General features: G+C 40.2%; 1 protein-coding gene across 1 annotated transcript in view; it reads left to right on the forward strand.

Annotated features, from left to right (window-relative positions):
• The window catches only part of pde8a (phosphodiesterase 8A), a 45,826-nt gene extending 33,690 nt beyond the window's left edge, over window positions 1-12,136 (forward strand). Inside the window, exons 14-22 of the mRNA XM_067585100.1 lie at window positions 1,515-1,679; window positions 5,019-5,067; window positions 5,230-5,365; window positions 5,472-5,670; window positions 6,765-6,982; window positions 7,801-7,933; window positions 8,913-9,077; window positions 9,222-9,351; window positions 10,019-12,136. Coding sequence (XP_067441201.1) covers window positions 1,515-1,679; window positions 5,019-5,067; window positions 5,230-5,365; window positions 5,472-5,670; window positions 6,765-6,982; window positions 7,801-7,933; window positions 8,913-9,077; window positions 9,222-9,351; window positions 10,019-10,125 — 1,302 coding nt within the window. The 3' untranslated portion in view covers window positions 10,126-12,136. The remainder of the gene's footprint in view (window positions 1-1,514; window positions 1,680-5,018; window positions 5,068-5,229; window positions 5,366-5,471; window positions 5,671-6,764; window positions 6,983-7,800; window positions 7,934-8,912; window positions 9,078-9,221; window positions 9,352-10,018) is intronic.
• Window positions 12,137-13,420: the final 1,284 nt, after the last annotated feature.

Consider the following 13,420-nt stretch of genomic DNA (forward strand, 5'->3'; position numbering starts at 1 on the left):
CACATTTTGGGAAGTACACTTATTCACTTTTGTGCCTAGAGTTAGATGAGAATGTCGATATCACTCTCATGTTTGTCTGTTCAATATGAAGCTACAGCCAGCAGCCAGTTAGCTTAGATTAGTTTAGCTTAGACTGGAATTGATTTGGATTTAGACTAAAATTAATTGGAAACAGCTAGCCTGGCTCTATCCAAATGTAACAAAATCTGCCTAGCAGCACCTCTAAAGCATATTAACTAGCATGTTATATCTTGTTTGTTTGATCCATATAAAAACTAGAGTGCAAAACTTTTTCTGGTTTGTCACTGTATGGTTGCCCGGCAACCAGCTGAGACCCCAGGAAGACATTTTTACCAGACATGATAAAGTCCAGCACATATCTCTTTATAAAACCACAAACACAACCTAAACAAACGGGACATAACATATTAATTAGTGAGCTTTAGATGTGCTGGTAGGTGGATTTTTTTTTTTACTGATATAGAGTGCCAAGCTAGCTGCCTCCATCTGTTTCCAGTCTTTATGCTAAGCTAGGCTAACCATGCCCCAGCTGTAACCTCATATTTAACTTACATATGACAGTAGTATAATGTTCTCATCTAACTCTTAGCAAGAAAGCGAATAAGCGTATTTCCCAAAATGTCCGACTATTCCTTTAACAACAAATGTATCGACTGACTAAAGATCGTACAGGCCGCACTGTCCCGGCCTAAAGCAACAGGGGACAGAGCCATTGCATTAAGGACCCTGAGGACTCAGGAACAACTTGTCTGAATAAAACAGGGCTGGCTGAATCAGTATAATCTATTTTTTTATTGGAGTTTATCCTGAATTTATTTGATTTATTTGATTTTGCCTGAGTTGTCCCTGTTACCAATAATTTTGAATTCACTTTTGTTATTGTTGGTTTTTAACCTGTCCCATTGTGTTAAGCACTTTGTTACTCTTCTCTTTTGTCGGGGGTGTAAACAACAATAATAAAGCTGATTGCAAACAAAATCACTGCCACTTTTGTCTGCACTTGTCAGTGTGGTACTAAATTCTCCTCAAAATGTTTTCTCTGATGTTCCTCATCAACCAGCAGCAGAATTTTTCTCTTTTTGTTCCTATTTCAGCCAATTTCCTTTCATTTAATCCCTATTTATTAATTCCTATATATACATTAATATGTTTGATTGTTGTTAATTGCTTGCACGCATACAGTATGTTTTCAACTATCTACTATATTGTATTATTCAATAAAATGTAAGGATATTTTAAGCACGAACACTATGACAGATGTAGGTTACATGTGAGTTGTCATGTGATCATTGAGAGCTGCTCCTAAAGGTTACTCACATCTCGCTGTATTAGAAGTAAGTTACGTGATAAATACTGTATATCATTCTTCCCCTTTAGTGAGGAATTTTTCACCTTCTAAGTTGTCTCTTTAGAGGATTTTCCTTAAAAGATAAATACTTATCCTGGTTTTTGAAAAGCATCTACAAAAAAAATATTCTTATTTCATCATCCAGGTGATCAACATCATCAATGCAGCGCAGGAAAGCAGTCCTATGCCCGTGGCAGAGGCCTTGGATCGGGTACTGGAGATCCTGAGGACCACTGAGCTCTACTCACCACAGCTGGGCACCAAGGATGAAGACCCCCACACGAATGATCTTGTTGGGGGGCTGATGACGGTAAGGAGCAGGAGGGGCCTTCGAGAGGTCTGAAACACCCAGACTTCTTCTTTCTGCTACGAATGAATCAACTCCCATAGAGGACGCGTGTCAGAACGTTTGCAGGATTCCACGGTGATAACACGCATGTCCACGTGAATGTCCATGAAACATTCACTATGAAGGCCAATGATATCATGTGTGAGAGTCAGGAGATGTCCGTGAGTGTGTGTGTGTGTGGACTTTTTGTGAGCATTTCTGTTCATATCTGGGGGAGCAAGAGAAAGACAGTGAGAGAGATTAACAGACAGCAATGGTGAAGTACAGAAGTAGAAAGAGTGCCAAGTTGGCAGTCTTGGCAACAACCCCAGAGGAAGTGTTAGATTGTCCTTTGTGCTCCTGTAGGCTGGAGAGGAAAGCCCACCCCACCCTCTCTTTCTCCCCCCTCTCCCTCCCCCTCTCCCTCCCGCTCTCCCTCCCTCCCTATCTCTCTCTCTTGCTCTCTCTCTCTCTCTCTCTCTCTCTCTCTCTCTCTCTCTCTCTCTCTCTCTCTCTCCCTCTCCGCACACATGCACACAGTCACACAGTCACACTCACATGAACCTCTTCCTCTCGACTCCACAGGCCTGGAAACATCCTGTTCTTTGGATCAGATGAATAAGCATGGCTTTACTTATACATGTACACTCTGGATACACAGAGGCAGAGAGGTGTTACACGTATTATAGACCTTCCTCAGAAAAGATTTGTTCTGCATAAGTGATAAAGGCTGATGAAACCAGAGAGCCATGAGATGTGAGCGGGGGTGTTGTCTAGTTTTAGACGATCATTTATGTATGATCATGTTGGTTTATGAGGTTCCTGTGTTGTTGTAGGAGTCCTGCTTTCTTTTCTGTGGAACGTTACAGAGATTGAAAACTTAGGTTTGTTTTTTTTTTTAAAAACTTCTCTCAGGATAAACTGACCTTTCTCACCCCTCCATAGCAAGGTGTCAGTTTGACACTTTACAGAACTATCACTGAGGCTCAAATAACCTCTGGCACCCCGCTGTGTCATGAAACGAAATTTATGACACCCGACTGGGGCACTCGCACATTCTTTCTATTGATTCATCTGAATCAAGAGAACCTTAGGAAGAGACACGAAGGATTAGCAAAACAAGACTTTAGGATTGAGATGTGACTACACGTCTCATCAAGTCGGTAATGAGATGATCATATTGTTTTATGAGGTGCCTGGTTGCATATATATTTCCTTGGCTTTGCAGTTTGTTGTGGTGAGGTGTGCTGGGCCTGAACTCAGAAGACCCAGAGAACATAAAGAGAAGAGTTGTCATCTTTCTGGGGAGAAAGTCTTAAAATAGCTAGTGTGTACAGAGGCAGCGCCACCATGAGACAATGCTCGGGTCAAAGATGAGCCAGTCTCCTCTTCCTTTTTCACTTGTGAAGTAAACATTTCACTCTGCGACACACACCCATGAACTCTCTGACGCCCAAAATATATATCTTGTGACAGTATGACTGGAAGATATGAGCCTTTCATTAGCATAGCTGACAAGTGGCAAACATGTTTTTTTTAAGAGAAATGAAGGTTCACAATTTTCATGTTTTCATGACATACAATAGCCTGAGGATATCATTTTATACCTCATAACAATATCTTTGAAAGTCAGGCGTCACAGTGAGAGACAAATTTAAACAATATTTCCTTTTTTTTTTTTTTACTATATGAATGCAAAACTCTCACAATGGTTGTTTACACATTCGCAGCTGACATAAAAACCACACAGGGTGATAAACTTTTACTTTCCCACTTCTTAACATGTCTCCTATTATAAACAGCTGATGCAAATCACAGTCCTAGAAGAGCAGGGACAATAGAGTTGTAACCACTGAGAAGCCATGTTTGATTATTTGGGTGATGAAGTGTTACCCCATTGCAAAGCCCCATTTACTATCTCAGCATGCAGCAATGCCCAGAGGAAGATAAATGTCATAATGGAATCATTCACTGTAGATTATGTGACATATGTACATAAATTTGCATGGTGTCATTTCTGACACAACTATTACAGTTCATAAATATGGTAATTATTTTCTAAACCGCATATTGCTCTCATTAATTAGCTCAGCTCGACTGCCTCATACCTCCCCTCCCTCCGTATGCTAGTGTGGAAACGATACGAGGTGTCAACATAACGTAGTCTCCAAAATATTGTGTCACAGCACAGATGAAAGAACACTCATAAAAGTGTTAATACGGAAAATCTGTCTTTGTTTCCTCTTATTTATACTGTTGTGATTTGTTACGCTCTTGCCTCAATCAGGATGCATTTTCTTCTGGAGTTACATGAAAATGTAGCAACAAGGCGAAGATCCAAAATGTGACTCTTGTTTTTCATTTAAATCATGAGAAACAACTCACCCAAAAGCCTTGGTCGGGAAAAGCACTTGAAAATTAGCCTTTTAGAACCGGGTGAATTTAGGAGGACATTAGTTCCTGAGAAATTGTTAAAATAAACTGATAAAATGACCATTTAGTTGGACATGATTTTAATCTGTCCAGATATTTCTGGTGCTGTGAGGTGATGACCTTTTTTTGATGACCTCCTGACTTGCGGCTAAACCTGAGAATCATTTGTTATGTTTTGTGGGTCAATAAAACATCTGTGATGGTTGATACATACATGCAAGTCACAGGAACATGACAGGTCACACTCAGCTTTCTCTCCTCTTACATAGAAACACGGGATATTTGCATTAGATCTTCAGTAGGAGAAACATCCAAAAGCTGTCACAGTCCAACAGATGTGAGGTGCTGCTCATAATGTTGCTATTAAAGAGAGTTATAACTATTTAAAGCATTTGACCAAACGATCTCACCTCAAAGTCCAATTAGTAGCTCTTTTGATCATATTACATGGTCTTCTTCAGTAGATGGAGTTTGTCCGGTGGTCATGGAATTAGACTCGCAGGTCGCTTCGCCTCATAGGACTGAGGACAATCTCCCAGGTTTTCTGATGCTAATTTCTCCCAACAAACCCTGCATGGCACGACCAATCCAAAGTCCTTAAGGTGGCCCTTCATATTGGGGTGGTGTTCACTACGGAGGAGAATGGGGGGGGGGATCATTTTCAGTAAGGCGTGTCCTTGACAAAATGTAAGGGGTGTAGGTTTGTTAACAGCTGTTCTCACCGACATTCAAGCAACTATCGTGCGTTTAGAAATCCCCAGACGGTCGGTAGGCAGAGATTTCTGATGTCTGGTATCGCGAGACTATCATGGAATTGCAGATGTTTTGAACTTTGACACTCAATTAATGCAGTAATGCTCACAGGATCTTGTTCTTTCTCGTTCACAGGATGGTTTGCGCAGATTGTCAGGAAATGAATACATCTTTTCAACAAAACGTGAGTATTCAAAGCATTCAAGAGGGACAATATAAAATGATATGATCTGTTTTAGCGTTCAATGTATTCTTTCCTGCGCATGGAGAAGTACTGAACTACAAATTTCTAATCTCCCCTTGTTCATCTGAATGCCTGCTTTCTTGTCTCTTCCCTTGCTTACAGAGCCCCATCATATTCCCAGTCACCTGACAACTCCTCTGTCATTAAATGACATCCCCCCTCGTATCGCCCAGACCATGGAGAACGAGGACTCTTGGGACTTTGACATCTTCAACTTGGAGGCTGCAACCATGAAACGGTGAGGCAACAGCACATTTACACAGACAGACTGGATCTAATTAATTTTTTTTCTGAGTGTGGAAGGAGAGCTTGTGTTAAACTACCATGCTTGAATCCTCCTGCAGACCTTTGACCTACTTGGGCATGAAGATCTTCTCTCGCTTTGGGGTCTGCGAGTTCCTCAACTGCCCTGAGGCCACTTTGCGCTCCTGGCTGCAAGTAATTGAAGCCAACTACCACTCCAGTAACTCCTACCACAACTCTTCACATGCAGCTGATGTCCTGCACGCAACTGCATATTTTCTCTGCAAGGAAAGGGTCAAGGTAAATGACCAATTAGTAAGAATTGATACCATTAAAGAAATCTATGCCAAGTTTTCAAGACGTGGCATTTTGCTTTTCAGAATGCAACCTTTTTCAGCCTTTGTGTCCCTACATCATGAACTAGATCAAAAAAGTGGCGAGGAACCCTCTTTTACTGATCTTATAGTGTTTGTGATGTTAAGCGCCGCTGTCTGCCCAGTCTTGAGTGAAAGGTGTTCCACCTGAGCTCATGCTATCTTACAAAGTTGTGGTTTTGCCCAAGTGTGTCAGTGGCTCAGTAAAACTGGTCAAGGGCATGCACCGGCTAAGCTGATTACCAGACTGTCTATTTCTGACCTCAGTGGAGTGATCTTTCATTGGCTTAGCCAGTGAACTGTGAAGTTACATCACCCAAGGTTAATGAGTCCCTGGAAATGTACAGACAGGTTAGACGGTCTGTTATGTCACAAAATTAATTTAAAAATGTGGAATTATTTTGATGATCTATACACTGTTGTGTGTTTTACACCTTGTTTGTTCTTTATTTATTGTAAATGGTCAGAGGTGCTTCCTGTAGTCCTGTAGAAAACTACCCAGCAAGCGAGGAATGACTTCATAAATATGAGGCCTAAAATAACATATAGCTGTGTACAGCTGTTTGTTCTATGTGCTCACTTTTATGATGAACTGAAATAATTATTTAGCTTCAACAGTAGCTTTGAAATTAGATTTAAATTCAAAATAAATTAAACAGTATATTGTGTGACGTCTGGAATACACACATTTTTCTGTATCCTGGAAAGCTTAGGATCCTCTCTAAATGCAGCTCCATTAAGGTGAACTTTAAACATCGTAATAATAAATCACAACTGTCTTTCACGATGTAGAACTACTTTGCGGTTCAACCTGCAGGCTAAACTCGACATGCGTCATAGTTTTATCTCCAGTGGGATGTGACATGTGTAGCGAACAGAGCAGAAGGTTATGCTATGCATGTTATATCCTGCCTTGCCAAACTGCACCCCTGAAAACAAGAAGATCATGGTTGATTTTTCATATATAACAACCTTTCCAGTTTCCTATAACCACAGTTTTCATGTCGTTTATCCTAACAGCAAAGTTTGGATCCCATTGACGAGGTGGCTGCCCTGATAGCCGCTACTGTGCATGATGTGGACCACCCAGGCCGCACCAACAGCTTCCTGTGCAACGCAGGAAGCGAGCTGGCCATCCTCTACAACGACACAGCTGTGCTAGAGAGCCACCACGCAGCACTGGCCTTCCAGATCACCACCAGAGATGATAAGTGCAACATCTTCAAGAACATTGAACGGTAGGTCATTCTCTACACAAGGACCAGGTCATCTCGAAAAAAGTATCTTTTCACGTCTTGTGTGATCATAACTCATCTGAAGTTCATAGGATCAAGTGAAGTGGATGTAGTCTTTAATATGTATTTACATGTCTGAAAAAAATCCTATTTACCTTGGTTTCTCCAAAAGAAAACTAAGCTAATATTTTTGACTGACATGATGTTGAGAAGATAATGACTGAATTTAAAATTTTGGCTGAACTATTATTTATTTTTATTCAAAAAGCAAAATTAAGTTACACTCCTGACTGTGTGCTTATGAGCAATATGAGTGATGACAGTAAAAACCCAAGTTGTATGACCATTTCTCGCAAACTCCGCTTTATTAGATAAACAAATATTCTGTAATGCCCAAGTTTGAGAAAAACTCTATTATGTTTGAAGTGCTGAGTGTTTAATTTCTTTACAAAAATAGATTTTGATACCTGGAGTATCATGGGGATAAGCTAAGACCGCGTATGTGCCAATGAAAGCAATACTGTGTGTGTGTGTGTGTTGACAGCGGTGGGGTAGTAATGTGATTTGAGTCCTAAAGCAGAATAGCTCACATGTGCTGGTCCCCTCAGAGGGGGAAGGTGAACAAAGCATCCATTCATTGCCACTGTCACTGCAGTCAGAGGGGGAAAACTGTTCACACGGGTTTCCATGCTATTTACCACACTGTCATCTCGCTCTCTTCTCCCTTTTTCTCCTCTCTCTGCCTTCCCTTCCTTCACCCATCTGATTTCTGCCCACCTCTCTCTCTCTCTCTCTGTCTCTCTCTCTGTCTCTCTCTCTAGGAATGAATATCGAACACTACGACAGGCCATCATTGACATGGTGCTCGCGACTGAGATGACCAAACACTTTGAACACGTCAATAAATTTGTCAACAGCATCAACAAACCGCTGGCTGCACTGGAGGAGAACGGGGTGAGATTAACAAGGAAATGTTTTAGCACCTTTTTAAAAAGCTTTAATATTTAATACATGTGTAGAAATGGTAGGTTTCATTTTAACATTTTAAATAGATTACGTGTGATGATAGGCGGGAGCGTTCAGATACCAGGTAAACATAACCATTGTCATCTCTTTCTGCCGCACATGGGTGCAGAATCAAACTCAGGTCCGACAGTATGCGAACAACAATAGTTTAAGGGCTTGAGAGATGATGATACTGGTTCAGGGGGCTTGCAGCCTGTTGTTGCCTGGGCACAGATATCTTTGTGGGGAGAGAATTTTACAACTTGGTACCATCTTTCTCGTCTCTGTGTGGAATGCCCAACACAGACATTTAAAAGTTGTCTTGCCTTTTTAAGGGCAGGAATGATATGAATAAATGATATGAGTGCTTAATCTTTCCCTGACCTTTTTATATTGAATATGGCCACTTTTAGTTTAGACAGATTATGCATTTAATAGTTTGGTTTAAATGGTAATTAAAGGTAAGTTTAGTTAATAAAAGAACTCTTTTGCCTCTTAGTCTTTATGTCTCGTACTCTGCCGTTTCATTGTAAACCTTGAGACCTGAAGCTCAAGAATAAAACAGGGACCTCTCTCTTCTCGGCTCAGCAAAATAGACCTTCTGTACTTCTGCTTAACATAATTGTCAGTGAATTCAATCTTGAAACATACAGATGGCTGCAAATCATGTGACTTTCTGAACCATGCTGTACTCTTTTTACATCTAAGTGTTACAAGAGCTCATAATGAACTCAACCTGAAAACATGCTCTCCTCCTCCATAAAGACAACTAAAACCTTTATCATCAGCTAGTTCTATACTTAATCTTTCCAGTCGGTTTCATGTACAGACACAGTAAGTTATTTTTAAAGTTGTTAAGCGGCTGTGTGTTGTAGCGAGCTTTAGTACTTCAGCTTCCTTTGTGCTAATGGTCTGCTTCTGTTTTCAGGGAAACAGTGATGAGGAATCTGTCAAAAGTGTTTTGACTTCCCCCGAGAATCGCATCCTCGTCAAGCGGATGCTGATTAAGTGTGCAGACATCTCCAATCCATGCAGGCCTCAGGAGCTCTGTATAGAATGGGCCGGACGCATCTCAGAGGAGTATTTTGCACAGGTGATTAGTAAAACTAACATGATGCTGATGGTTTGGAGAGATGGATCTAGCTGGCAGCAGCTGCACTGTGTTTCTTTGCATTTTATGTTTTTTTTTTTTATTGTTTGTGCGATGACTTCACTTGTGCTGTCGTCTTTGGTACAGACGGACGAGGAGAAGAGACAAGGTCTACCGGTGGTTATGCCTGTGTTTGACAGAAACACGTGTAGCATCCCAAAGTCCCAGATTTCCTTCATAGACTACTTCATTACCGACATGTTTGATGCATGGGATGGTAAGATTGCACAACATGACACAAACACTAGAGACAAATCTGTATACTATCAGTAGTCAGGTAGTTAATCCCTTATTTAAACAAGTTGCTCCATTGAGATCAAGAGCTATTTTTTGAAGAAAACATGAAAGTATGAAAGCATAGACAAACACAATTAAAATACACAATTAACATACACAACAGACAATGAATTCAACACTAAAGAAGACAATTACATGTGGTATTTGTACAGTGTAGCGTTTTGAAATCCTCAAATATGAGAGATGAGAATATGTCCTTTTAATACAGAAGTCAAATTATATAAATATATACTTTTTCCATTAACATTTTTTGCAATTACATTTGTTCTACTCTTAGGGATGCATTGATTCAAACAGCAGATCAATAATGACCTTAATAACCTTTTTTTGGAAAACCATATCAGACAAAACATGTCTGGAGGGGATCTTTAAAAAGAGAGCACTGGTATCAGATAGGTTATACATATGAGCAGAAAGGAGGGAAAAAGTTGGGTTCTTGCACCTGTCTTTTACAGACAGACTTTTAAAGATAGCAGTGCTCATTTAAAAAACGCATCAGTGCATCCCTAGCAAACGCTGTTGTTAAAAAAAACAACTATCTGTTAAATCTAATATCGAGCCTCCCAACTCCTTTGTCCCATTCCCAGCTTTTGCAGACCTCCCCAATCTTATGCAGCACTTGGACAACAACTTCAAGTACTGGAAAGGCCTGGATGAAAGGAAGCTGCACAGCCTGCGACCGCCTCCAGAGTAGGCGCTGCAGTGTTCGGCCCTGGGACTCTGCGGTCCGGGGCAGCCCTCCTCTCTCCTGCTGGGGCGTCTCTCTCCCTGCCAGCCCAGCCAGCCAAAGGGCCTCCTCGCCTTCACTCTCCTGCTTCTGTAGCACGCTGAGCGTCCACATGTCCGTCCATACAGAAAACACAGAAGTTGACTTTCTGACAGGCAGTTGCAGCAGCAACGTTGCTGGCTTTAAAAACCCTGTCCGATGAGAACTGTGACAAACAGACATGGACACACAGCACCCTTATGAACTTCTCGTGCCTCTCAGGCATTCGCAGTGTAGCTGGTCAAGTGACATGACTGAGAGAGGGTCCTTACAGGCCTCCTGGCCAAGCATCCGTCCTCTATTTACCATGTGGGCCCTCCTGTCTGCCTGTGAAGCTGACGTTGCTGTTTGAGTAAAAACTGCTTGTTTACTGAAGGAGCGAGCAACACTGCAGGAGTGGACGGAAGTGTGGTCTGGATATGAAGGTGTTCAATCCACATCAGGCCATATAATAACCTTTGACCTCCATCCCTGTGCTCGCAGCAAGGCAGGACTGCTCTTTTTGCCCCTGGAGGCCACACCATAAAAGAACACTCCACTGCTTTTTTTTTTTTTTTTTTTTTTTTTTTGGCAATATTTTCATGTGTCCTTCAGAAACACATCCAAGTTGACACGTAGCTGTCATAACAGACATGTGGGACGGGATGCTTTTCTTTTGGGTCAGGGAGTGGGTCTTTATTTTAGGCCACTGCTGAGAGACAAAAACCTCAACATCATGATCATAGGTAACTAATTACAGATGATTTGGTATGTTATTTTTTTCTTAGATGTTCCATATTTTCTATATTAAAATTCATAAATGAATTAGTTAATAAATAAGAACAAAATGAATTTTAAAAGAGAGAGAAAAGCCAAAGCTGATGAAGACAAATACTACTATAACTCTCAAAAATTCACAATTATTATTCATATGAAGCATTACCATATTAAACATTTTTATTTTCTTATCAAAAGTACAGTACCAGTTTGAATGAACACTTTTGTATTGCACTGTAAACAATATTAGAAATGTCTACGTCTCAGTGATTTGTCCAGGGATGGGATGTTGCATTGGAGAATAAGCTGTTATTGTCGATCATCAGGAGTTTGTGTGTGTGTATGTGTGGGTGTGTTTGGGCTGTAGGTGTGGGTGCGTGGGTGTATTCATTGTTGCAACAATCCCTTACTCTTGGTTTAATGCTGTAAACCGCTTGACATTTGACAACAGCAGAAATATGTGAAAACATTTTGGACTTGAAAATTTTTTCTCCCAGAAATTTTTGTATCTGGTTTATCCTACTGAAAAGACTGCCTTATTTTATACAATATTTATACAGTACATCCCACTGTGCAACTGCAACGGACATCTGGAGTTTTTATTATAACATAGTCAGAAGGTTATGTTCAAGTAAATCTCAATATTTTTATAGACAATGAATTTTACACTGGATTTGCAGCAAATGAGATCAACCATTATAGCTATCTGAATACCTGTGAATTGGATGGTCACACAGAGCATGTATACAGAGAACTAAATGGTTAAGAAGGATGTGGATCGCAGAGTTGTCTATCACTGTCTTTAAGCAGTCTCCTAGAGGCCGGCTTGCATTGATTTTGATCAAACATCATTCTATTTTGGCCACTTGTCCAACATCCTTATGCACAGACCCAGGGAACAGCGTTTTGTTCAAGGTTGGTTTCAGATTAGGATACTAATATATGTCAAAGATTGTTGCTTATTAAGAATATTTCCTCTTTAAACAGTATATAAATGCCATAACAGCTAAGCAAATGATGGTTAATAAGATGTATTGACCATGGTTATCTTTGTTTCTCTCTTATGACAGAATTGTACACTCAATCAGGGGATTTGTTTTTTCCTTCTGATTCACATCTTGGTCTGAAGGCACGGAAAAAAATTAGAAACTATTCAATGAAAAATAAAATAATGTCAATTATACATTTGCAGTTTATTTCCTGAAACGATTCAAAGTCTTTCCTCTTACTTTTTTTTTGTCTTTCTCTATCTTCTTTCACTTACTATTTATTAGCGCACAATATGACTTGTATGTATTGAAAATGTGTCTGTTTCTAACTATACCTTTAGGTTACATGTTTTACTTTGATCTGTCATCTTTTTTTGGAGAGATAAGAAAGACCAAGTTTGACTGGATGGTTTTTCATATTTTTACAGAGAGGAAACTACATCTCAAACTACATGTTTGCTGGGTGAGACCCTAAAAAGGACTGTAGCAAAATGAAACTCATTTTCTGTATCACTGAGATGGCACATTGAACACATCTGAGTGGTAGAACACCAGATCTCAACAGGGAACAGCTTTACTTATCTCCTCCTAGTCACTTCTCATGTATTATTAAACAAGACAAAGAGTCTACAGTCACCCTAGCAGCTCTGTGAGACTGTACTTGGGCACAGCGATGCTTTTAGCCAAATGCTAACATCAGGATGCTAACATGCTCACAATGAAAATATTAAATGCTGATGTTTTGCAGGTAATGTTCACCATGTTTACCATCTTATTTCAGCCCTTAACATAAAGTACAGCTGTGGCTGATGGGAGTCATTCGTTTTACAGGAATTTGGTCACAAGCCAAGGTATTTGGTAAATTTTTACCTGCTGGTGGCGCTAGAGGAAAAGTCAGATTATCACCAAAGTCATTAAAATAAATGCTCTGCACACCATGGATATCTGTACCAAATGTTGTGCCACTCCATCTGGTAGATGTTGAGATATTTCACAGGATAAGTGAGGTGGTGCTAGATGAAAAGTCATCAGTTGTTAGGATGTATCCTCTGGGGACTGTGAATGTTTCTACAAAATGTCACAGCAATCCATCCGATACTTGTTGAGATATTTCAGTCAGGACCAAAGGCTGAAGGACCAATATTGTCACCCCTGGAGCATGGTTAAAAATATTTGGTATAAAATGTATTTTTTATTTTCTTTTGAAAGAGCACAGCAAAGAATAAAAACTTCTGCTCATTCCCTCCCAAAACAACCCATATGAGCGTTTTGTTTTCTGATCTGACACCCCCAACGGCAGCATGACAACGTTTGTCGGTGCCCTCAAACCATTACAAATGACAGCTGCATAAATAAGTCATATGATCATTTTCCGATCTGCTATCTTTAAGGCTATAGTTAGGTTTAGGCACAGAAACTGCTTATAGGGAAGATCTTGGTTTTGGGTTAAGAACCTATTTAGTTAGGAAACAATTGTG

Source organism: Thunnus thynnus, chromosome 1 (genome assembly GCF_963924715.1).
Source record: "Thunnus thynnus chromosome 1, fThuThy2.1, whole genome shotgun sequence".
NCBI classification, from domain to species: domain Eukaryota; kingdom Metazoa; phylum Chordata; class Actinopteri; order Scombriformes; family Scombridae; genus Thunnus; species Thunnus thynnus.